Below are 24,270 nucleotides of genomic sequence, written 5' to 3'. Positions count from 1 at the left end.
TGTGTGTCGAAAATACAAGAAAACTAATCGAAGCGAAGAGGAGAGAGATTTTTGGAACTGACTGGAATGCGTTCTTTTAATCCTTGTACACTGTTCATTTGGGAATTACACTCATACTGTTTGGGGTCTTTTTTGACCCCAGGCAACAAAATGTAATTTTGTAACAGAATAATAGTTTTTTTTTTTTTTTTTTTAACAAATGCATTTTTACTCAGTTTATTAATGTTTTTTGCTCCACATTGTGCAGCTTTGGTAGGATTTATCATATTTTTTAAAATTTATATAAATAAATTAAATAATAAAATAAGTTAAAATATAAGTTTTTATATAAAAACAGTTTTTGTATGTAAAATTCACTTTATAAAAAGACCCACATTTTAATTCATGCGGATAACATGGCCAAAGTGCCATAGTTTAATGCCAAATTGTTTCCATCTATTTGAAAACAAACACTTTTAAAATAAACAAAACATGAACATGTGCTGTGGTGTCACCCCTTCAGATTTTGTGTGTTGTCTGCATTGTAACTGACATTTTTGACAAATTATGTAACAAAAAAATCTATATTTTTATAGTCTTCAATTGATGTCTATGGGTGATTTTTGGTGGGTGGGAGTGTTTGTTGTGGGGTGGGGGGAGTGTGTGTGCGAGAGTAATCATTTTGCATTGTAAACGTGTGGAAGGGTTGCCACTTCATTTTCGTGTATTTTGTGGTCTGCATTGTGGTAGATTTATTGATTTTATTTGACAAATTAAGAAGTAAATGTATCGATTTTATCGTTTCCCCATTCATTTCAATGACATCACAAGTGTGACCTTTTTTTTTTTTTCACACTAACATACAACCAGATATCAATCCAGTTTAATTTTTTATTTGTAGAGCTACCAAGTGTTGACAAAAGTACAAAGTCTCAAGATATTTAGAGGGAAAGGGAACTTTTTTTTTTTTTTTTTATTAAGTAAACGTCCTTTGGAGTCAAAAAAGACCCCAAACAGTGCACAAGCGTTAAAACTGGAGGGTTTTGTCCGAGTATATTCTCACAACATTGAGTGACGATTGAAACCGGGAACTGTGAACTAGTCAAAATGGTGCTTGAGGACGTGGATCATGGCAGTAAAATCAAAGACGGTAAAATCCTGTCAGTTCGCAATAGTTTTTGACTTTCAGTGTTTATTACTGTGTGTTTATTGACATGATGGTTTGGCCATAGTAGTTTAACATCATCAGTGGGTGAAAAACATGAACAAATTGAACAAAATCTTAAATAAATAAACTGTAATAAGAATGGAGTTGCTTTGCTTTTTTCTGAACTGGTGTAATACATTTTTATCTTTTATTATCTGTTGCCTGCGTTGTTACTGTTGTCATATTGTGTGTGATTTTAATATAAAAAAAAACATTTCACATAATAGTTGAATTAAATACAACACCATGTTTATTTATATATTACCTGATATATAATGTATGACCTACTGTATAAACAATCGTTTTAGAGCAATTTGTTGTAGCCACTTACCCTGTAACTACACAGAACAAGGAGGTAACAAGCACCACTTTAATTTACAACCCACAGCTGTTGTATTTACGGGTGGTGATGGCGCAGTGGATAAGACACATGCCGTTGGTGTGAGAGACCCGGGTTCGAATCCACTGTGAGACACCAATGTGTCCCTGAGCAAGACACTTAACCCCCTAGTTGCTCCAGAGGCGTGCGACCTCTGACATATATAGCAATTGTAAGTCGCTTTGGATAAAAGCGTCAGCTAAATGAATAAATGTAAATTTACGCTGTAACTACATGGAATAAGGGAGGAACAAGCACCACTAATTTACAGCTCGCAAATGTTGTATTTACCGTGTATCTACATGGAATAAGGGAGGAACAAGTTGGGCACTAGTTTTAATTGTTTGATGGCCAAATTAAACCCTCTTTTTTTGCTATAAAAACATCACGGTATACATCCACTGAAATACAAATGTTGATATCGGATGTTGATACCGGTATTGGGAAGTTGCTGAGATCGACGAATAAGCTTTCATAAGGTAATCTGATTTGTAAATTATAAATCATAGCTGAAACTCACTCATTTCACTAGATGTCCAGTTTTGTTGTTCAGTAATCTCCATCATGTTTCCTTTAATAATAGAATGGTTAAAAATACCTAGACCTATGATAAAATACCAGTATAAAATTATACAAAGAATTCTCTTTCTAAATTACTCCCAAACATAAGATTATTGTTTAGGCCATGCATACATACAATATTTGAATAGGTACCCCTTAGTTTATATTAGAATATTACGGTATAAATGATTTGTAATTTTACAGGTTGTTAGCCCTTTATTCCCCAAACGTCGCATATTATTCCCCTATACCTACATGGAGGTACACTATAATTACAAAAAACGTTACTCTGTAACTTCAGTTTACTTACGCAGTTCTTTGCAGGTTGCATATCAGGTTGTTACCCCCTTATTACCCAAATGTAAAATATTGTTCCCTTATACCTACACGTACGTTCTTTATAGGTACCCTGTAATTACAGTAACATACACTGTAAATTCAATATACTTACGTAGTTCTTTGCGGGTTGTAATCTAAAGCGTTACCCAATAAATCAACATAAAAAATTTATTTAAGTGGCTTTCACTAAACCACTCTTGATGTAGCAATGAATTAGCTTAAATGTTAATGTTATTTTTGGTTTTGATTAAATCTTTTATTAGTCAAAGTCAAGTCACCTTTGTTATGTAGTGCTTTATACAATACAGATGGTTTCAAAGCAACTTCACAGTAATAAAGAGGTAAAATAAAAGAAACATTGATGCAAGTTTCATCAAATATGTTAACATTATATTTCACATGTGTTTAATTTAGTTCCAACCAAACAGATGTAGAATCAGTATTCGTGTAATGTAGATTCAGTGACATTCCTATTTGATTTTTTTTTTTTTTGAAATTTCAACATTTTCATCATATGATGAACCAGGACATTGTAACACAATCACATTGTAACACTAACTCAACAACATTTATTTTTAATGTTGATTCAACAATAGTGATGTAAAATTGCAACATATCATATTCAGTGAAATTTCCATTGATTTTGGTTAAAATTTCAACATTGTTTTAACATTAATAGAACATGCAAGAGTGATGCTGAACCAACATCACCTTGCAATGTTAATTTAATGTTTGATTAGAATTGTTTTAATGGTTGCTTGCTATCTGGGAATTGTCAAAACTAAGCATTTAAAATGTAGTTACTGGGACAGGGACATTTATATGCTTATAACAGGGGAATCCTACAAAATTAAGGAAACTACGCAATGGCATTTGGCATATCCACACCGAGGGGAAAAAAAACTTGCACTCCCAAAACACACATACTCTCTTACTCCAAAAATAAATAAATAAATAAAAATTTTCCTCCTTGCTTCCTAATCTAGCTGTCTAATAAACCTGGAATTAATTGTGTATTACGAATACTGTTGACTTTGGTCCTCGTTTCTATGTTTTGTGAGTTATCAGTCAGTATCCTTTTTTGACTCTCTTTGCATTGAGGCAGCTTGACAAACTATGAAAGATGGGCGTGATGTATAAGTCACAGAATCATTTAACTGACTGACAGTATACACAGCAAATGAAAAGAGAAAAAAAAAATTGGCCCCTCTGATCAGGTCTTAGCTGGCCCCGGAGGACTATTACCAAGGCAATATCTTTTCTCAAGCATTGAGCTAAAGTGACTTTCCTTGACAGCTGAAGTTTGAAATGCAATGCTTGCGTTATGGAATGTGCACTGCTGAAATATTCCTTGGCATTTTGGAGATGGGACTAAATTAATTAGCACATACATATTTGCATACAAGTTGTCAGGGGATTATGTTGAACATTTCATACATCTGTTTTCAGGGTTGTATTGTAAGTCAAGGGTTTACTTTATAGGTAAACGGATAGGTAAACACTGAAAACAATGTGAGATGATGAGAGCATAGAACCTTGCTTTCAAACACTGATTTGGTTATCTTTGGCCTTCTCACTGGGGGCTTTGAGACAGGATTTTCTTTAAAAGTGCAAATAACAATTGACTTCACTATATATTTATACGGGTAAACGTTCATATGTGTGCACTGACCTCTGTGCTGCGGCTGTAGCTGCGGCCTCCATGGCAAACTGTCTCATTGCAATCTCCTCTAAGTACTTCTGTTCCCAGCGTGTCATATCAGCCTCCAATCCCAGAATCCTTTCCTCTCTCTCCCTTAGCAGATCCAGTAGTGCAGGAGCACTAGACTCACATACACTAAGGGAAACACCTACACCAGCACGCTACACACAGGGAGAAACAGTGGTTATGAGTATATTGGGCTGGATAATTGCTTTTCATCATATAGGTCCATTGTTGTTAAAAACTCAAACTTTCGTGGCAAGTATGTAATGTCACTGGATTGAGCATTATCTAATTTATTATTACATAAAGAGATCTATGCCAGCATATGCATGTCAGTGCTAAGGAGTACTCTGACCTGATACACAGCAAAATCCCCGGTGTCAAATTAACACTGCTGGGTGTCTATGTGTCCACACTACAGAGTGTTAAAAGTAACACTGAAGTGGTGTTGAAGTGAATGAGATAATTAAGTTATTTGGTGCCCATTGTGGTTTTTGAAAGTGCTTTAGAAATAAAGTGAGTTGAGTATTAATTAAATGATGATTGAGCATTACTGATGAACACCTGCTGTTAACAAGCATGATCACTGAAGAGAAACATCAAGAACAGAAAAAAAGAGAAACAAAACAACTAATATAGCTGCGAGCAGCGATGACGGGCCCAAGCCGTCAGCATACGCCACCCCGGTGGCATCGATAAAACGGTGCCCAGCGAGCACAAGCATCACAGTAACCCTCTGGCAGTTTGGTTTTAAGGGATACGGCAATTAAAGGGTTAATCCAAACCATCAATTCTGTGAAACACACACACACAGAACATATAAAACTTTAAATTCTGTGAAAATATATTTTTCATTGGTAGTTTATGTTAGTTAATGCATTTACTAATGCTAACAAATGAGAAATTATTATAGTTACCAAAGCTTTTAATGATTTATAAGCATTTTTTAATGATTTATTTTTCCATTAACTAACATGAATAATTTTTTCTAACACAAATTAATAAAGTAAAAAATATATTGTTAATATTTAATGTTATTTGTGAATTAACCAATGTTAAAAAACAACATTATTTAACTGTTGTTAATTTACATCATTAATAAATATATACCATTTAATGTTGATCAAAATCAATTCCAAAATGTGTTAATATATTATTACATTTTAAAGTTTTATCTTTTGAACATGACTATTTTTCTAATATAAAAAATATTTTGTTCATTGTTAGTTCATTGTAAGTTCATACTATCAATGAAGAATTAACATGCTGTAAAAAATATATTTTTCATTGTTAGTTCATGTTAATTAATGCATTCACTACTGTTAACAAATGAGACTTAATTATAAAGTGTTATCAAAACCTTTAATGCTTTATAAGCATTTTTTAAGGATTTTATTGAGATGTTTAAACAGACCCTCTCTCTCTCTCTCTCCCCCTCCACACTCACTGAACTCACACAGTCAGTCACCTACCGCAAACATTAGAAGCACAGAGACAGGAGAACTCTGATAGTTTTTAAATTTTCTCCTCTGCATAGTGTATTGTAAATTCATGAAACTAATCACATATCCTCAGACTGTATAGTTCTGTGTATGTAATTTTTTATGAAGTGTTTGGAAGCTGCTCTTAAAAGAAAAAAAAAAAAGAAAAGTTTTCTCTTTTTTACTGTAACTTTAATAAATTGCCATTAAATCATCGTTCAAGATATCCTAAATCCGTCCGCAATTTAGCATCTTCAGTATTTTGGCATCATGATAAAAAATGTTTGGTGTGATTTACGTGTTTCTGTTTGGAGGAGTATGAATTTGTTTACAGCCTGTTTAAAAACAAAACCCACATTAAAATAAATATAGCCGACTTCCTGTTGGTCGTAGCTAATGACTGTAAATTAGAAAGTTGTCCGGATTAATAAGAACAATTTATGTACTGAGTTTGGTGTCTGTAGCTATCATTATATATATATAAACATTAATAATTATATACCATTTAATGTTGATCAATATTAATTCCAAAATGTGTTAATATATTATTACATTTTAAAGTTTATCTTTTGAACATGACTATTTTTCTAACATTAAAAAGATTAATAAATGCTTTAAAAAAATTGTTCTTTGTTAGTTCATACTATCATGGAAGAATTAACATGCTGTAAAAATATATTTTTCATTGTTAGTTCACGTTAATTAATGCATTTCCTAATGTTAAGAATTGAGACCTTATTTAATGATTTATAAGCATTTTTTAAAGATTTTAAAAAACAGACCCTCTCTCTCTCTTTCTCTCTCTCACCCAGCTCCTCAATCCACACAGTCACTCACACAGTCACTCACACCCCACCCCACCCCCACCCCTCACTCAGCTGCAGGCTGGCAGGGAGCTCTCACTCAGCAGTCTAACAGCTTTCTGATAGTTTTTAAATTTTCTCCTAAGCATAGTGTATTGTAAATTCATGAAATTAATCACATATCCTCAGACTGTATGGTTCTGTGTATGTAATTTTTTATGAAGTGTTTGGAAGCTTCTCTTAAAAGATAAAAAAAAAAAAAAAATTATCTTTTTTACTGTAACTTTAATAAATTGCCATTAAATCATCGTTCAAGATATCCTAAATCCGTCCGCAATTTAGCATCTTCAGTATTTTGGCATCATGATAAAAAATGTTTGGTGTGATTTCCGTGTTTCTGCTTGGAGGAGTATTAATTTGTTTACAGCCCGTTTTTAAAAAAAACCCACATTAAAATAAATATAGCCGACTTCCTGTTGGTCGTAGCTAATGACTGTAAATTAGAAAGTTGTCCGGATTAATTAGAACAATTTATGTACCGAGTTTGGGGTCTGTAGCTAAAACTAACCCCCTCATTTTTGACAAAAGGTGGCGCTATAGAGTGTCTCTTCCACGCCCGTTTATGAGCTTTTTCCAGTGTCTAACTATCATTAATACTCATATGTGTGTTGAGTTTCATGACATTCTAAACATGTTATCTGCCTCAAAATCACCAGAAACGAATTTTCAACTTTGACACGTTGCCATGGCAACATAATTTTAGATATCAATATTCCCTTCACAGTTTTACATCGGCCGTGTTTTGACATTATTCTGGTGAAGTTTGAAGCAAATCGAGTAAAAAGAAGATGCTGAATTCAAAGCATTTTGAAAACGACACACTTCCTGCAGCCAGTTGGTGGCGCTATAACTTTCAGTCATAATAGTCACATCTATCCGATCGGCATCATACAACGAACAAACCACTGGAGTTTGATCTACATCATACAATGTATGTGGACGTTATTAGGCATTTCCTGGGTCTCATTTTTCGCCATAACTTCATCGCCTCGCCACGGGCAAACCGTTCGACATATCAAAAATATCTTCGCAATTTAGCGTCCCCAATGTCTTGAGATCATGTTCACCGAGTTTGGTGGCAATCGTATGGAAATCCTCAGAGGAGTATATCAAATTCCAGAGCATGCGCTTTTTAAACAGCCCTGAATAGCCGACTTCCTGTTGGGCGGAGCCTAAGACATGCTGTGCGGAAGTTGTTCGGCTCAATGAGTTCTATATGTGTACCGAGTTTCATATGAATACGTGCAAGTATGTGTGAGCTATACATCGTGTTTTCTGACAATTTTCCAGGGGGCGCCGTAGAGCCCCTGTGCCACGCCCAGGTCCCAGCCTCAGCGGCGTCCTAATGGCCGCAGGTTCCAATGTGCGTGCCAATTTTCGAGAGTTTTCGGGCACGTTAAGGCCCCCAAAAGTGCCCGGATGATTGAAATAAAAAATAAAAAAAAAAATAAAAATAATAATCCTTAGAAGAACAATAGGGCCCTGCGCCTTACTGGCTTGGGCCCTAATAACTGACTTCCAGTTACAGCCTTAGATGAAATTAACTGAAATAAAACACATTAAATCTCTCAAGATCTCAGCAGAGGAGGATTAAAGAACTCCACAAACAGCTTTACCAGCTTGACTCTTTACTAAGCAGTTTGACTTTATTTCTGTCATACAAAAGTTCCTAATGAGAATTAAGAGAGGTTTATTTTCATATTTTATTGAATTTCATTTAAAGGTTACCATCTTGTTTGCTTTAGTTGGGCTCTTCACCCTTGACTTTTTAATATTAACTATTCTCTGGCTGCTGCAATTCTGTGTTTGTAAAGCACATTGTTATAGCAAGGAAAACCAGGAGAACGTAATCTGGTGATGTTGGCTGCTTGATGCTGAGAAAATAATCATGTAGTGGCTTGATTCACTGATTGTCACATTTTTACATTGTTGATTATTGTAGCCCTTTGTTTCTACAGATTGTGTTTGACCGGTGTCATCTGCAAACTTCAGGAGCTTGACAGAGGGGTCTTTAGACAAATGCAGAAACATTAATTCATGTGTTCATGACCTCCGAGGCTAGATTATTGTTATGCTTTATTGAGTGGTTGTGCATTTAATAAACAAACTCCAGCTGGTTCAAAATGCAGCAGTTAAGAGTTCTTACTAGAACCAGGAAGTATGACCACATTAGCCCGGTTCTATCAACACTGCGCGGGCTCCCTATTAAACATCGTACACATTTTAAGATCTTGATAATTACCTATAAGGCCCTGAATAGTTTGGCACCTCAGTATTTGAGTGAGCTCTTATTACACTATATTCCTACACGTCTGCTGCAATCTCAAAACTCGGGCCATTTGATAATACCTAGAATATCAAAATCAACTGCAGGCGGGAGATCGTTTTTCCTATTTAGCGCCCAAACTCTGGAACAATCTACCTAACACTGTTCGGGAAGCAGACACACTCTGTCAGTTTAAATCTAGATTAAAGACCCATCTCTTTAACCTGGTTTACACATAATACACTACCGCATTTCTATAATTCAAATCCGTTAAAGGATTGTTAGACTGCATTAATTAGGTCAACCGGAACCGGGAACACTTCCCAAAACACCCGATGTAAAGTGAAAGTGAAAAGTGAAAGTGCCGTGACATACGACCAAGTATGGTGACCTATACTCGGAATTTGTGCTCTGCATTTACCCATCCAAAGTGCACACACACAGCAGTGAACACACACACACCGTGAACACACACCCGGAGCAGTGGGCAGCCATTTATGCTGCGGCGCCCGGGGAGCAGCTGAGGGTTCGGTGCCTTGCTCAAGGGCACCTCAGTCGTGGTATTGAGGGTGGAGAAAGCGCTGTACATTCACTCCCCCACCTACAATCCCTGCCGGACCCGAGAAGTCCGACTCTCTAATCATTAGGCCACGACTGCCCCATGTACTTGTTATATCGTTATAAGAATGGCATCTACTCTATTATTAGTTTGTTTCTTTCTTATCCCGAGGTCACCGTAGCCACCCAGATCCAGACTGTATCCAGATCAGATGGTGGATCAGCACCTAGAGATGACCTCTACAGCCCTGAACATCAGTGGAGACTAGGGCAACTAGATGAGCCACAGAGACTGATCCCCAGTGAAAACCCTGTCTCCTAGACGGCCATCAGTACAAGACCACAGGAACCAGATGAGTCCTTTGCACAATCTGACTCTGCTGCAGCTTAGATTTAAATTGCTGATTTTATCTGGCCAGAGGAGAATGACACTATTTCGACACACTATTTCCCCCTAAATACTGTAAAGGTTATATAAAGCCACCCAGCTTTATATCAAGCTAATGTAAAGCTGCTTTGACACAATTTGCATTGTTAAAAGCGCTATACAAATAATAGTGATTTGACTTGACTCGCGTTACTGTAATTGAGTAGCTTTTTTGTGTACCTCTACTTTTTAAAGTAATTTTTAAAATCTGTAATTATACTTTTACATAAGTATATTTTGTTTGAAGTATTGTACGAATGAAACCCTGTCATATTCTGCTGAAGTTGAAGTTGGCCATATTTATGCTCTATTATGCAGTGTAAACTGTGTCTGCCTAGGGAGACCAAACTAGCAGCAGCTTATAAAATCTTGACATCAACCCTTAGCAAGCATGTAGAGGTAAGGTAAATGCTTACATCATTGAATTGGTGTTTAAAATTAAGCTTTGACAGTTTAGCAAAAGGTTTTGCACAAATTAGACAAAAAGACAGTGATGCAGGGTGTGCGATATATATATCGTCTGTGATAATATCGTAATTATTGTTTTAACGATCTGCGATTTGACATTATCAGTATTTTGCCCAGAACTAAACCAAACACTCCTACAGAGTGCCGTGGTCTAGTAGTAGACTAGTGCGTGTGCGCATTTAGAGTGTGTTCTTTCACTGCATGATTCAGTCTGTTAAAATGCATTTAGAATGATCACAAAATTGAAGATATAGGGGCAGATGTAGGATATATTTATATAATTTCATATAGAAAATCAATATCACAAGAAGAGTGTCGTTTTTTTTTTTTTTTTTTTTTTTTTTTTAAATCAGCATGATTACATTTACCCCCGGTTTCACAGACAAGGCTTAAGCCTAGTCCCAGACTAAAATGTAAGTCTTAGCTGCTTCAACTGAAATAAACACTGCACTGACTGATCTTAAAATACATCAGTGCCTTTGTTTTGTCTCAACATGCACCCCAGTAATGTTTTTTTTTTTTTCTAAGCATGTTTATAAAAATTATTTAAATGTCCTAATTGAACTATGGCCTAATCCTGACTTAGCCTAAACCCTGTCTGTGAAACCGGGCAATGGATTTTTCTTACAACAGTTAAATAAACAAGAAGTTAATTAAGAGACTTGCGTTTTAGACACCATATTGCCTGTTTTGACAACAAATATAATTCCAAGCACAGCCACCCTAGCACAGTTTTGCATCTCTGAGCAACATGACTGTGTTTCGTTCCTGAATGAATCAACTGTTTAAATGATTCAGTTCAATTGCAATGATTGGTTTATTAACATTGACTTGCTGACACCTACTGGTGGTTTTAATTTCACATTTAAAGTACTTTGTTTTTTATTTTTATTTTTTATAATTTCAAATGAGTATTCAACATTTTATGTCTTACATATCAAAACATTATTTCTGCCTTTGTAACTACAGGTTAAATGCATTCATGTCCTGCATTAAACAGTGTGTAAATACATCTAAATGCCACTTCAGATGAAGTTTCTGTATTTCCTCTGCATTGCAAAGATTAATTTTGTTGATACTGATTTCATTTGCCTGGTAACAGCCCAAATGTCTTATTATTCTAAATAACTGATTCCTTTAATTAAAAACAACTAGTTTGAGATTTATAGGCCTATCCCAGGGGTGTCAAACTCAGTTCCTGGAGAGTTTAGTTCCAACACACATACCGTGTAGTTTTTAAATAATCCTAAATGATTGGATTAGCTGGATCAGATTTGTTTAATTAGGGTTATACCTAAACTGTACAGGGTTGTGGCCCTCCAGGAACTGAGTTTGACACCCTTGGCTTATCCCAGTTTTGCCTCCCTCCCATTGTTAAAATGTAACCAAGTAATTTTTACTCCGAGTAAGTTAAATGAGCTACTTTTTACTTTTACTTGAGTAGATTATTAGACTGGTCCTTTTACTTGAGTAGAATATTTTCATACTCTTTCCACCTCTGGTTACCTGTATAAAAGACAATCTGTCCACAGAAGCAATCAACCAATCAGATTCCAAACTTTCCACCATGGCCAAGACCAAAGAGCTGTCCAAGGATGTCAGGGACAAGATTGTAGACCTACACAAGGCTGGAATGTGCTACAAGACCACCACAAAGCAGCTTGGTGAGAAGATGACAACAGTTGGTGCGATTATTCGCAAATGGAAGAAACAAAAAATAACTGTCAATCTCCCTCGGTCTGGGGCTCCATGCAAGATCTCACCTTGTGGAGTTTCAGTGATCATGAGAAAGGTGAGGAAACAGCCCAGAACTACACAGGAGGATCTTGTCAATGATCTCAAGGCAGCTGGGACCATTGTCACCAAGAAAACAACACATTACGCCATGAAGGACTGAAATCCTGCAGTGCCCACAAGGCCCCCTGCTCAAGAAAGCACATGTACAGGCCCGTCTGAAGTTTGCCAATGATTCAGAGGAGAACTGGGTGAAAGTGTTGTGGTCAGATGAGACCAAAATCAAGCTCTTTGGCATCAACTCAACTCGCCGTGTTTAGAGGAGGAGGAATGCTGCCTATGACCCCAAGAACACCATCCTCACTGTCAAACATGGAGGTGGAAACATTATGCTTTGGGGGTGTTCTTCTGCTAAGGGGACAGGACAACTGCACCGCATTAAAGAGACGATGGACGGGCAATGTACCGTCAGGGCCAGGGCATTGAAAATGGGTTGTGGATGGGTCAGCATGACAATGACCCAAAACACACGGCCAAGGCAACAAAAGAGTGGCTCAAGAAGAAGCACATTAAGGTCTTGGAGTGGCCTAGCTAATCTCCAGACCTTAATCCCATATAAAAATCTGTGGAGGGAGATGACGGTTTGAGTTGCCAAAGGTCAGCCTGGAAACCTTGATGACTTGGAGAGGATCTGCAAAGAGGAGTGTGACAAAATCCCTCCTGAGATGTGTGCACACCTGGTGGCCAACTACAAGAAATGTCTGACCTCTGTGATTGCCAACAAGGGTTTTGCCACCAAGTACTAAGTCATGTTTTGCGAAGGGGTCAAATATTTATTTCACTCATTAAAATGCAAATCAATTTATAACTTTTTTGAAATGTGTTTTTCTGGATTTTTTTGTTGTTATTCTGTCTCTCACTGTTAAAATAAACCTACCATTGAAATTAAAGACTGATCATTTCTTTGTCAGTGGGCAAACGTACAAAATCTTTTTAGTTTTTAACCCACTGTATTTAAAATAAGAGGCAACCACTGCATTTTAATCCTGATATAAACAAAGATGCTATACACATGGCATGAGCAGTTTTTGATTTAAATTAAATTTATAATAATTAGATAATTTCAACATCTGAAGCAAAATCATAATCCTCAGACTTTAGCTTTGAGCAATTATGCTACACAAAACATATCTGCACAAAACAAAAAGGCAGCGGCTATTTGCACTAAGTGTAAATAGCGATAGACGCTATTTACACTAAGTGCAAATAGCAATAGATGCTATTTACACTCGGTGTAAATAGCAATTAGATGCTATTTACACCAAGTGCAAATAGCGATGGATTCTATTTACACTAAGTGCAAATAGCAATGGATTCTATTTACACCAAGTGCAAATAGCAGTATTTTTTAACGATATGCTATTTACACTAAGTGCAAATAGCTATAGATTCTATTTACACTATGTTAAAATAGCAAGATTTTCTGCTATTTATACTACTTATTGCAAATAGTGGCAATTATCTGCACCTCAGTATTGTAGTACATTATAAAACAGTACGCAATAATAACGTACTGAGTGTAAATTTTAATTTTAATTCAAATTTATTAAATGGATGCCACCTTATTGGGACAATAAAGCCCTCCCTACACCTACCCTAACCCTACCCGATACTTTATTTTCAACTTTTTGATTTCCTTCATTTTTATTGAAAGTAAATGCCTTTCTGATGCGATATGAGATTTGAAAAGGGAGAAAAAAATGTTTGGCAAAAGGTGGGCTCGAACTCGGGTCGATCGTGTCAAAAAGCATGTGCCTTACCATCTACGCCACTGAAACTGATGTTGAATTAACTTCTATTTTTATTGTTGACTAACCCAGTCACACGTTAGTGGGCGGAGTTAGTGTAAATAGCCTTTGCCAACAAGATGGCACTTAGTGTAAATAGACACTCCAAAACAAAAACCACAGATGAGCTGAATGAAATTGCAAACTCTCGGTCTAAAGCAGGGCTCACACTGTGCGATTTTTAATAATCCTTTACGATTGTTGCTTGTCAGACTGTACAAGCATGATGATCATGTCACACTGTGGGATCTCAGCTGTCATTAATGTCAGACTGTACAGAATTTGACTGTACGGACTGTTCAGAGTTTCACAACATGTTCACTGCGAGCTGCATTACACGCGGGGCTGTAAGGTTGGCTATCATTTAAACTATATGAATGGCAGCGATACCGGCATATTTAAGAATAGTGTAAGCAGCCCTATACACCCACATGAAAGCAGCGGCGCAGCTGGTGTGTATCATAGCAAAGGCAACATACATGAATTCCGTGAGTGGAGGACGGGAGTGTCGGAGTTTATGGAGTTTAGAAGAAGTCTCTAGCATTAATTCTGATCATGGCTTGTCTTGAAAAACGGAGACAGTTTGACGTTCATCATAGGAGAAGTCACACCGCAGGACTGTGCGCCAAATATTCTGACACTGCCAGAATTACGTCGGAAGTCAAATTTGATCGCACCGGACATTAATCGGCTGTCGATGAACATGTCAAAGCAGTGATCAAAAACTATAGATTTTAGCCTAGGATTATAGGAATCTTTTAGGATTTTCGAAATTTGTCTCGAGGCCAAAATCGCACAGTATGAGCTGGGCTTAACAGTAGGTGATGCTTATGGAACAGCAGTAATATTGTTTCCTTGGTTAGTGTTGACAACTGCAATACAGATTGTTCCAAATGAGCGTCACAGTAATAAACAGGAACATATTAATGTGGCAAAATTCATTCATAATGAAAAAACTTTAATTTCAGCTGTACACCAGCTCTACAAAAGTCAGTTGTATGTTGATTCAGTTCTGTTTAATAAAAGTGTAGATGTTGCCAAGTTCATCATTTATGAAACAACATCAGAGACAGCGCCACAGAAATCAAAAGTGTAATTATTCAGCTCAGTTTATTTTTGATTCAGTTTAGTTCTACACTGGCCACAGTCACTTTTGATTTGCTCACTGGGGGCTTTGGAAATTTAAGGCACAATTTTCTATAAATCTGATTAAAAATAGAAAATAGATTGTAGCAAGAACTATAAAACAAAAAGAAATGAAAACAAACAACAATTGTTTCCAGTTTTATAAACCCTAAAATTTACAAGTGTACTCTAATGAAGAGATTTCAAGCACTGACCTGTTGCGTTCGCAATGATTCCAGTTCTCTCTCCAGGCGAGTACGTAGACGTCGCTCCAGTTGCTCACGTTTCTCACATGCGACCTGGAGTTGTGCTAGTGCCTGCTGCAACCGCTCCACCCGCTCCACATACTTCTGCTTTTTACTCAACTACAGCATACAGACAGACAGAAGAGAGATTTAATTGAGATGACTGACACCGTTTAGTGGGTGTTTTACTGTATATCATGTCACTTCTTAATCCAAATCATCAACATAAATGAATAATAACCATTTAATTAATTAAACAAATAATTATTTAATAATCCTTATGTGTGTGGCCTTACAATCAGTATGTGCCTGGATCGTAAAGATAGGAGATTAAAAGTTTAACTGATTTATTGCTATGGGCCCATTCAGTATAATAAAACACAAACTCTGTCCAGGGATAGCACACCATATCAGACCAAGTCCAGGATGTAATTTTATTTGGATAGCACTTTTCATAAGACAAAGATGAAAGATGAGACCCAGATAGCAAGAGAGCAGGTGAAAACCATTGAATCAATGTTAAAAAAATAGTTGATTTGTCAATGTTAATGGCATTGAATTAATATCACTTTTGCACCCGCAATTAATGTTGAAATGTTTTTGAAATTTCAACAAACTACCATTATTGTGATCAGTGCGTAAATCGGGCTATTGACTCTTGCATTTCATTAAGTTAATTCTCTTTTAGTGCTTACAATAGTGTTTCAATATAAACACCTATGCATTAAAAAAAAAAAAAGACGTTTTTAATTTGGAGTATAGATTACTTTGTGTGATGGGTGTCAAGCTGTAATAAAATTGAGAAATAATACTAAAAATGTTTGAAATTGATCTTTCATTACTAATGTAAATGTTCTGTTTCATAAATGCAAAGATGCTGTGGCAAAATATACAGAAAGATTTAGACATCCACACATCATACAAACCTCTACAATGGTGACAATCAAACTAATTCAGATAAACAAATCAACTGCAATGCATGCTTGGAGTCATTAATGATTTTTGTACTATGTTGATAGCCAGCATGCATTTCATCATAAAATTTTCTTTTGTTGATCGTCACCATTGTTGAGCTTCATGCGTTGGGGGAAGTCGTGGCCTAATGGTTAGAGAGTTGGACTCGTAATCGAAAGGTTGCGGGTTCGAGTCTCCGGCCGGCAGGGATTGTAGGTGGGGGGAGTGAATGTCCAGCGCTCTCTCCACCCTCAATACCACGACTGAGGTGCCCTTGAGCAAGGCACCGAACCCCCAATTACTCCCCGGGCGCTGCAGCATGGCTGCCCACTGCTCCGGGTGTGTGTTCACGGTGTGTGTGTGTGCATTTGTTCACTACTCACTGCTGTGTGTGTGTGCACTTGGATGGGTTAAACGCAGAGCACCAATTTCGAGTATGGGTCACCATACTTGACAATACGTCACGACTTTTTTTTTTTTTTTTTTTTTTTTTTTTGAGTCTTGATGTCTCATTGAATCAGCAGTTTAATGAGTTTTTTTTTCTTTTAGTATTTTCTGTTCATTCATAGAAGAATGATAACCGTACCACTGCTTTAATCTCACAATGTAGTATCACACATTATTCACACATAAAAAACATAACACTTGTGAGCGATTATTTAAATAACCTCACACATGCGCACGAATAATGTGATAATTTCAGAGTAAGGACTTAATTACATTATGATGTTTACATATCAAGAGCAAACCTCTTCACTCCCTTTTACATGCAATTATATTCTTATTATTCGCTAAGAATTGTGGTTATTTTTTACTGCCATTATTCACATACCCCACTGCACAGCACAAATGATGGACTCAGAAAACCATGTGTGTTACTGGCCACTGTTTTAATTTATTTTTGTCTAATGCAAAACACTTTTGTATGGTTGTTTTATTCCATGCCTTTTCGGCACCATAGAAATGTGATGGCAATTTGTTTGCCTACGCCGCCGTCGTGTTCTACTCGCCGTTTCTGGATGAGAGTAAGGAACAGAGACTGGTGGCAGCGAGTTGTGCTTACCCCAGAAATGCGATGCTTTCTTCCCCTCCATCGTTTCTAATCTCCATATTATTACAGGTGCGGGTCATGTATGTCACGAGCACATCCACACTTTGGCCAGAGCGACAATACTGCAATTAAGGTGTTTACATGCCTGTATATTTAAATTAAAATCGGCATACGCCACCTATGTTAATATGATTATGCTTGCTGCGATTATGAGTTTAATCGCATTATTTAGATCGAAGTATTGTGTTTACATGAGGTAAAGTTTAATTGCAATATTGTCAAAATCTCATTATAAGAGGGTTCATGTAAACGCAATGATTACAGTCACCATCACCTGATCTCAATGAATCTTAGTTTTCTTTGCCTCAGCAAATGTATTTTAGCACAATGTTACACGTGTCAATGAAAACCTAACATTAAAGTACAAAGAGTCAAGAGCCTAACTAAAGAAAACACTTATCACATGGTGGTTTGTTGAAATTTCAACATTTTTTCAACATTAATTGCGGGTGCAAAAGTGATATTAATTCAGTGCCATTAACATTGACAAATCAACTATTTTTAACATTGATTCAATGGTTGCTTGCTATCAGGGGATGCAGGATTTATGATGTGAACAGTGTAACAGACCTTCTCACTTTATATTTTTCCTATTCATTCTCAATTACACCCCACCAAATCCATGACACATATAGGGGGTTTATTAAAACTTACTGGGCTCATGGTAGACAAGAGAAATGCTATTTCCTTCTAAACTTTAACCACTGGTGTCATTGTTGGACAGTGTCATTTTTTTTAAATGAATGATTTATACACTGTTCAATGTCACATTTTATAATATATGGTTTGTTTTAACTGACTGTAGTGGGACTTTAAACCTGCAAATGACACAGCTCATACTGCAATTCATATCCATAAGTTACCAAAACCATATATTTGCTAGATATGCATTTTTAATCATTTTAATCACAACGCTAGTTTCAATCAGTTTGTGAAAAGCGTAATGGTGATGAAAGCAATGGTGAAATTAATATTTACTTAAAAGAGTATCAACAATCCATTAGGGTAATCCTTAAGACTCACCTCTTCCTCTAGTTTAAGGACTTTACTCTGAGCATTATTTAAAGCCTGCTCTAAGATCTCAATGTGTCGTCGCTGATCCTCATTGGCTGATCGGAGATTGGCTGCGTCTATCTCTAATTTTTCCAGATCTTTCAGGCTTTCTCTCCCTGAGGAAAAAACAAATGAAATAAAAAGGTGTTTTAGAGAACTTAAATGTGCACTGTAAAACTTTGTTTTGTGTTTTTTTTTCTCGTTTTTTTATGTAGTTGCCAATTACACAAAGCTGCAGTGGCTAGATAAGTTTAAGTTTAGGTTGAGCAAACTTTTTTGTATTTCAATTTCTTAATCTTTAGAAGAGAAGTTGATTTGCTGCAGATGTCACACTTTTCAGGTGCACGCATTTCATAGTTAGACATAAACTCTGAATCAAAACCCACGTAGACAGATAATGTTTTTTGCAAGCATTGTGATCCCACCAAACCTGATCCAAATTAGGTTGGAATTGTTTGGTTATGTCAACTTTATATTCTGTCTTCAACTAGCTTTGTGTGACAGGCCAGAGTTGTACTTCGCATTGCTCTACTGTGGAAATCTGATGGTTTATGGTACAACTATGCTTGCCTGTGAGCATGTGTGTCATTCTACATCAAGACTGGCAGAAAAAAGAAAGTCCTATTAGGCATGAGCAGGACATCAGTAAAGATGAATAATGTTAACCTGAAATTTGTAAAATATAAAACATGAAACAGTTTTGAAAACTGTTTTTTTATGTACTTGCTCAAAAATGGAATTTTAATTAAACCCAGAGAGACCGAGAGAGACAGAGATTTGAGTGCAAGAGAGGAAGAGGCACATGACAGGAAGGAAGGGAAGCAGGAAATGGTTTGGGTTGAGTAGCTAGACACATATTTTTAACAGTGAACATACTCAGCAAAAAGTGAACGTATTTGTGTGATGATATGCAATAAGAAGTAAAATCCCACTCTGTGAAAGATACAAGTGTCCGTCATCTTGTCCCTTCAGCTCCTGACTGGCTAGCTGTTGATTGGCTGTTTCCAAACGCTCTGAAAAAAACATTTAAAAAAATGCCACAGGACCCAAGAACAGCAAAAGTAAGCTAAATCAACAAACAAACAAATACAATACTATAACTACCCATGATCATAAAGATCAGCAATAAAATTTGGTCAAATTTGTATAAACCACAGGTTCTAATCAAAGCATGGGTATTTTAAACAATCTCACCTCTCAAGTCTCTGTTAAAATCATGAAGACGCCTGATCTCCGCCTCTAGCTTATTCCTCATGGTTTTTTCCAGGGCATCCCGTTTGGATGAGCTCTTCACTAAACCCTCATATGCCTCTGACAGGCGCACAGTCTCTGCCTCCAACTGGAAATACAGCATAAACAAGCATGCAAATGTCCTCCTGTCAGCGTGCTGTATTACATTCATACTGGGCAGTATCTCAACATTATTTCACCCCCCCCCCCCATTATTCACTACTTCCTGTCACATGTAATAATAATTACACTGTAATTTTCAATATTACTTTGGATAATTCAATATTAGCTTGTATTATAAGAGCACTTTCGAGTAAATAGTCTGTAATAATGAGCAGTTTTGATTATCAGAACCCCAAATTCTGTTTCTTCTTTGCTTCTAATATTATAGACAGACAGGTGGACAGACACACAGACAAGTACCCGCTGTAGTTTGTTGGCCTTCTCAGTTTGCTTGTGAAGTTCTTGTCTAAGGCTTTGGTTCTCTTCTTTTAGGGTCTCCAGCATCTGCTTGCCATGGCTTACCATGGCAAATGTTTCCCCTGGGAAAGGCTGTCCAAAAGGGGCCACACAAGAAAACAGCCCCTGGGTCACAGATCCAGTCTGAGCTGGAGGAAATGCCAGGGACTGAGATAGGGATATAGCCTGATATTGTTGCTGAGAAGCCTGTGAGGGCAGGATACAAGTCTCAGAAGTCATGGGACTGGTCTGTGTTTGGAGCTGTGATGTAGACATAGGACATTGTCTAAAATACAGAAAGACAGCAAGTGAAATGTGAGAAAGAGAATGTGTTAACACCTGTTCATTAAATGCGTATAGGTGAAGTGTGTACACTTTTCGAATTTAAAATAGTTTATCATATGCAAGTTCAATAGACATGAGTTAATTTAACCGGGACAACTATAAACAAGTCACCAGTATGTTGGCTTACAGAATAAACACTGAGCCACCTTAAAAACATTGTTTTTTAATAACGGTCCAATATTTCAGTGTTTGGCTCAGCTAATGATACGTAATAATCCTGTACCCGTAATAAGCTGTTTAGGGGAATTTGGAAACCATTATTTTAGCAATTCCAATTGGTGCTGCTAATAGTGAAGAATTTACACAATTCACCTTAAAGTTTCTGTTACCGTTACCTTGCTATATTTCTAAGTGGCACTGTCTCCAACATGGCTGCTGTCAAGGTATCAGTGTTGAAGTGGCCATGTTCCAGAGAATCTGAGTTGGGGTGTAATGTAGGCGAAAGCATAGTCTGTACCTTGAACTTAAAGGGATATTCTGGGGGAGGACCTCTTTGATCCAAAGTCCATTGTGGAGAGTTTAAGAGTGGTGGTGGAAGTTGTAGGGTACTCATGGAGGTCTTACTAGTTAGTGAGAGAGAATCTGCTGTATTATAAGCCCCACAAAGAGTAGTGTCTCCTGTGCAAGGTGAATTGGATGGTCCTACACTTTGGTTAGCTCCACTGCACTCTACACTGAGTTGCATGATCCTTTCACTTAGAGAGTGAACATGACCCTGTTTCAACTCTGCCAGACTTTCATCACAAAGAAATGTACCACCAGTGCCCCCTTGCTGGACCCATGATTGACCCTCCAAAAGGTCCTTCATGGGAACCGCTGACAGAGAGGTGTAAGAAGATGAAAGAGAAGGAGGGGAAGAACGCAAGTGTGTGTTAGAAAGTGATGGCAGACAGGAATGTGTGCTTGCAGGACTGTCAGACATTGTTGATAACTGTTGCATCTGCTGAAATGAGTTGTGTTGTGGTTGACTTTGTTGGACAATGTTTTTATTGCCCTCTTTGTGAAAGTCCTGGTCCTGATTTTGTTGAAAATTGTTTGACAGGTCATCTGGATTTTGAATACTCTGGTGGTTGTGGCCAGGGATTTGGGACTGGGGGTCTGTTGGGCTTTGCTGCCCTCTGTAAAGCTGAGACTGGATTTTAGCCTCCTCGTATGATGGAAGCTCCAGGGTATCAAACCCAGGTGAAGTCTGGGCTGCTTGAACTGCTCTACCTGCACCCTCACTCACACAACCATTTTTTTCCATGGAGCTGCTGTCCACTTGATGCTCCTGACCTTGAGGTTCCTGTCGAGACTGAGACTGCAGGGGCATAAGCTGATATGAATAGGCTACTTGACCCTCCTTTTGAAGGAGTAGGTTTTCTGTAGATGTGGGGTTGCTTGGCATCTGAGAGCTGTCGTTTTCTACCCCTCCTCTGATTCCACTTGTTCCGTGTCTGAGATGTTCTTGCATAAGCCTGTGAAGCACGGTTCCAGATGCACTCTCCTCAGAACCATGCATGTCTGCTGCTGCACGGGTAGGCAAAAGGTAGCACAGATATGTTCAGAGGAATTGGATGATGTTATCTGTAAAAAGAAAAGAGGTAAATAATTATTCCAATAGAGCAGGGGTGACGAACGTCGGTGCTGGAGAGCCACAGCCCTGCAGAGTTTTGCTTCAACCCTAATCAAACACACCTGAACAAGCAAATCAAGGTCTGAAGGGTTACTAGGAAGCTACAGTTTTATTAGGGTTGGAGCTAAACTCTGCAGGGCTGCAGCTCTCCAGAACTGGAGTTCGCCACCCGTGCAATAGAGCAACAAAAACATCAAGAATATGATCAAGATTTACTTCTGACTTTTAAAAGATAATACATTAAAAATAAAATTATAATACTTATAGACAGAGACATGACTAGGCCCTGACAACTGGGCTATAATCCTGCATGTTTTTTAATACAGATTTCAAACACAAATTTAAAAACATTTTCAAACAATTACAAATTTAAAACACCCATCTGAATTTTGCAGCCCACCCCACTCCATGTGGAGCATTTTGTGTGCATCAGTTTATTATACTGGTAGACTTGTCCAAAGATTGTTCTTTGAAGGGTCTTTTTTACACATATATAACAGTTCTATGAAGAACCATATCATCCTGAAGAACCCTTTTGTGCTGAAATGGTTCTTTCTGTTGGCGTTTAGAGATTTTAATTCCCACCTTTTTGTTTTTCAAATCTACAACTGGCAAAGCCCTCATTACTGATTTGATAGAGCTCAACCATCCAGCCACATAGACTGACAGCAAAATTAAATTATTAGGTAAATTATTTTATTTTTAAAATTTTAAATTTCACATTCTAACTGGTTTCTGACCAGTCATCTTTTTCTCTTTTTAGTTAATTTAACAGAATGCAAACCCACAACCCTGATTATCTACAGAGAAGCTGCCACTTAAAATATAAGGACATGAAGGCATCATGGGAGATTGTGAAGATATGTAACATTACATTGTCTTCATTGCATCTAATTTTGTGTATCTAATTATTTCTTTATGTATTTAGTCATGTCCAATGTCAATTGTTATGTATTCATGTATTCAGCTAATAAATGTTGTCATTTTTTAACTGTCATACAATTTCCCATGTCAATAAAAAGTACCTAATTGACATGGCTTGCCATTTTTTATGCAAACCCCTCATAGAGGCTGCAAGATATTTTAAGAAAAGGCAGACAGAGGTGAAAAATAATATTAACAGGTTATTTAAACAAATAAAACTAATAATAATAAAAATGTTATGCATGTTAGAGCTTTTATTTAAAGTTATTAGAGCTTAATTATATAGTTCTTTAAGCACTCACATAAATTTGTGTTTATTTGACACAGGATCTGCCTTTGTCACCCAATAACAAAGACATTGATACCTGCATTCTCCACTGACTGTTTTAAATTACTTTCTCACTTTGAAAATGTGGAAGTGGAGGTGATAGAACAGGTTGTTGACTTATCAACTAAACTGGATTTAAAAAAATACAATGAAATGTAGCGTCTTTATTAGTAAAATATGTTTGTGATTTTATAAACATTTAATACTTAATAACATTAATTAACATTTAATATTATAAAGACAATCTGTGTGTTTAAGTCAATGATAAAATTAACATACACTTAAATGTAATATACATTTTGTTAGGCAGATGATGGTAATATAGACATACTGCATCTTATGTTGGAGAAAGCAACATTTCCATCTCCACAAGAAGTAGGTATTGCTAGGAGTAGCTTCTTTGATGTTTTATGTTTTGGAACATGCAATATTATCCTTTTTGTTTTTAATTAGTTCACAGACAGCTGGCAAGTGGTGTGTGGAACATTCAAATATGCTTGTTTCTGTTCAGTTCCCCAAAATACTGAGGAACAAGACCAATGCCAAATTATTGAAGGCTGAAATCCAGAGGACAGGAGCGATGCTCTAGAACCCTCCAGTTTTTTTCTCACTCAGATGCAAACATGCTGCTGTACATTAAAAATGCACTTTTAAAACAGATTAATCTTGATTTTAGAGATGATGATTATATAAAAACAAATTATTAAAAGGTAATTTTTTTTTATCTTTTGTATTTGAAAATAATCCAGTTATATTTGTAAATAGTTGGAACTGTTTGGGAAGTGTTATAAAGTTTTATTGTTATTTGTTTTTACTTATTATTATTATTATTGAATGAATTTGTCATGATTCACCTTGAATGTCTGAGTAAATTTGCAGAAAATTTGTGAACTATCCCTTTAGCATTTAAAGCGGCAGATAATAACCAGCCGTTATGGTTAGTTACTTTTATAGTTATCATTCTTGATGTAAACGAGCCTTGGACTTTTGTTGGCTTCCTTAAACACAACCAGATTCTAGAATGTAACGTTGATACTTAAAATCTGTCCCAGCCACCACTACTTTAT

General features: G+C 36.7%; 1 protein-coding gene across 3 annotated transcripts in view; it reads right to left on the bottom strand.

Moving 5' to 3' along the window:
* LOC306851530 (angiomotin-like protein 1) overlaps positions 1-24,270 on the bottom strand; it is a 50,186-nt gene that overhangs the window by 12,441 nt on the left and 13,475 nt on the right. For 2 of the 3 annotated variants that reach the window (XM_079387825.1, XM_079387824.1), the window contains exons 2-8: positions 20,672-21,902; positions 19,956-20,277; positions 19,497-19,641; positions 19,235-19,315; positions 18,273-18,418; positions 15,155-15,304; positions 4,138-4,328 (exon numbers count right to left, since the gene is read on the bottom strand). In XM_079387825.1, coding sequence (XP_079243951.1) covers positions 4,138-4,328; positions 15,155-15,304; positions 18,273-18,418; positions 19,235-19,315; positions 19,497-19,641; positions 19,956-20,277; positions 20,672-21,837 — 2,201 coding nt within the window. In that variant the 5' untranslated portion in view covers positions 21,838-21,902. The remainder of the gene's footprint in view (positions 1-4,137; positions 4,329-15,154; positions 15,305-18,272; positions 18,419-19,234; positions 19,316-19,496; positions 19,642-19,955; positions 20,278-20,671; positions 21,903-24,270) is intronic. The other variant, XM_079387826.1, reaches the window with a different exon arrangement.

The sequence above is a fragment of the Barbus barbus genome (assembly GCF_936440315.1).
Source record: "Barbus barbus genome assembly, chromosome: 31".
In the NCBI taxonomy this organism is placed as follows: Eukaryota; Metazoa; Chordata; class Actinopteri; order Cypriniformes; family Cyprinidae; genus Barbus; species Barbus barbus.
This window is presented reverse-complemented; position numbering and strand designations above follow the sequence as displayed.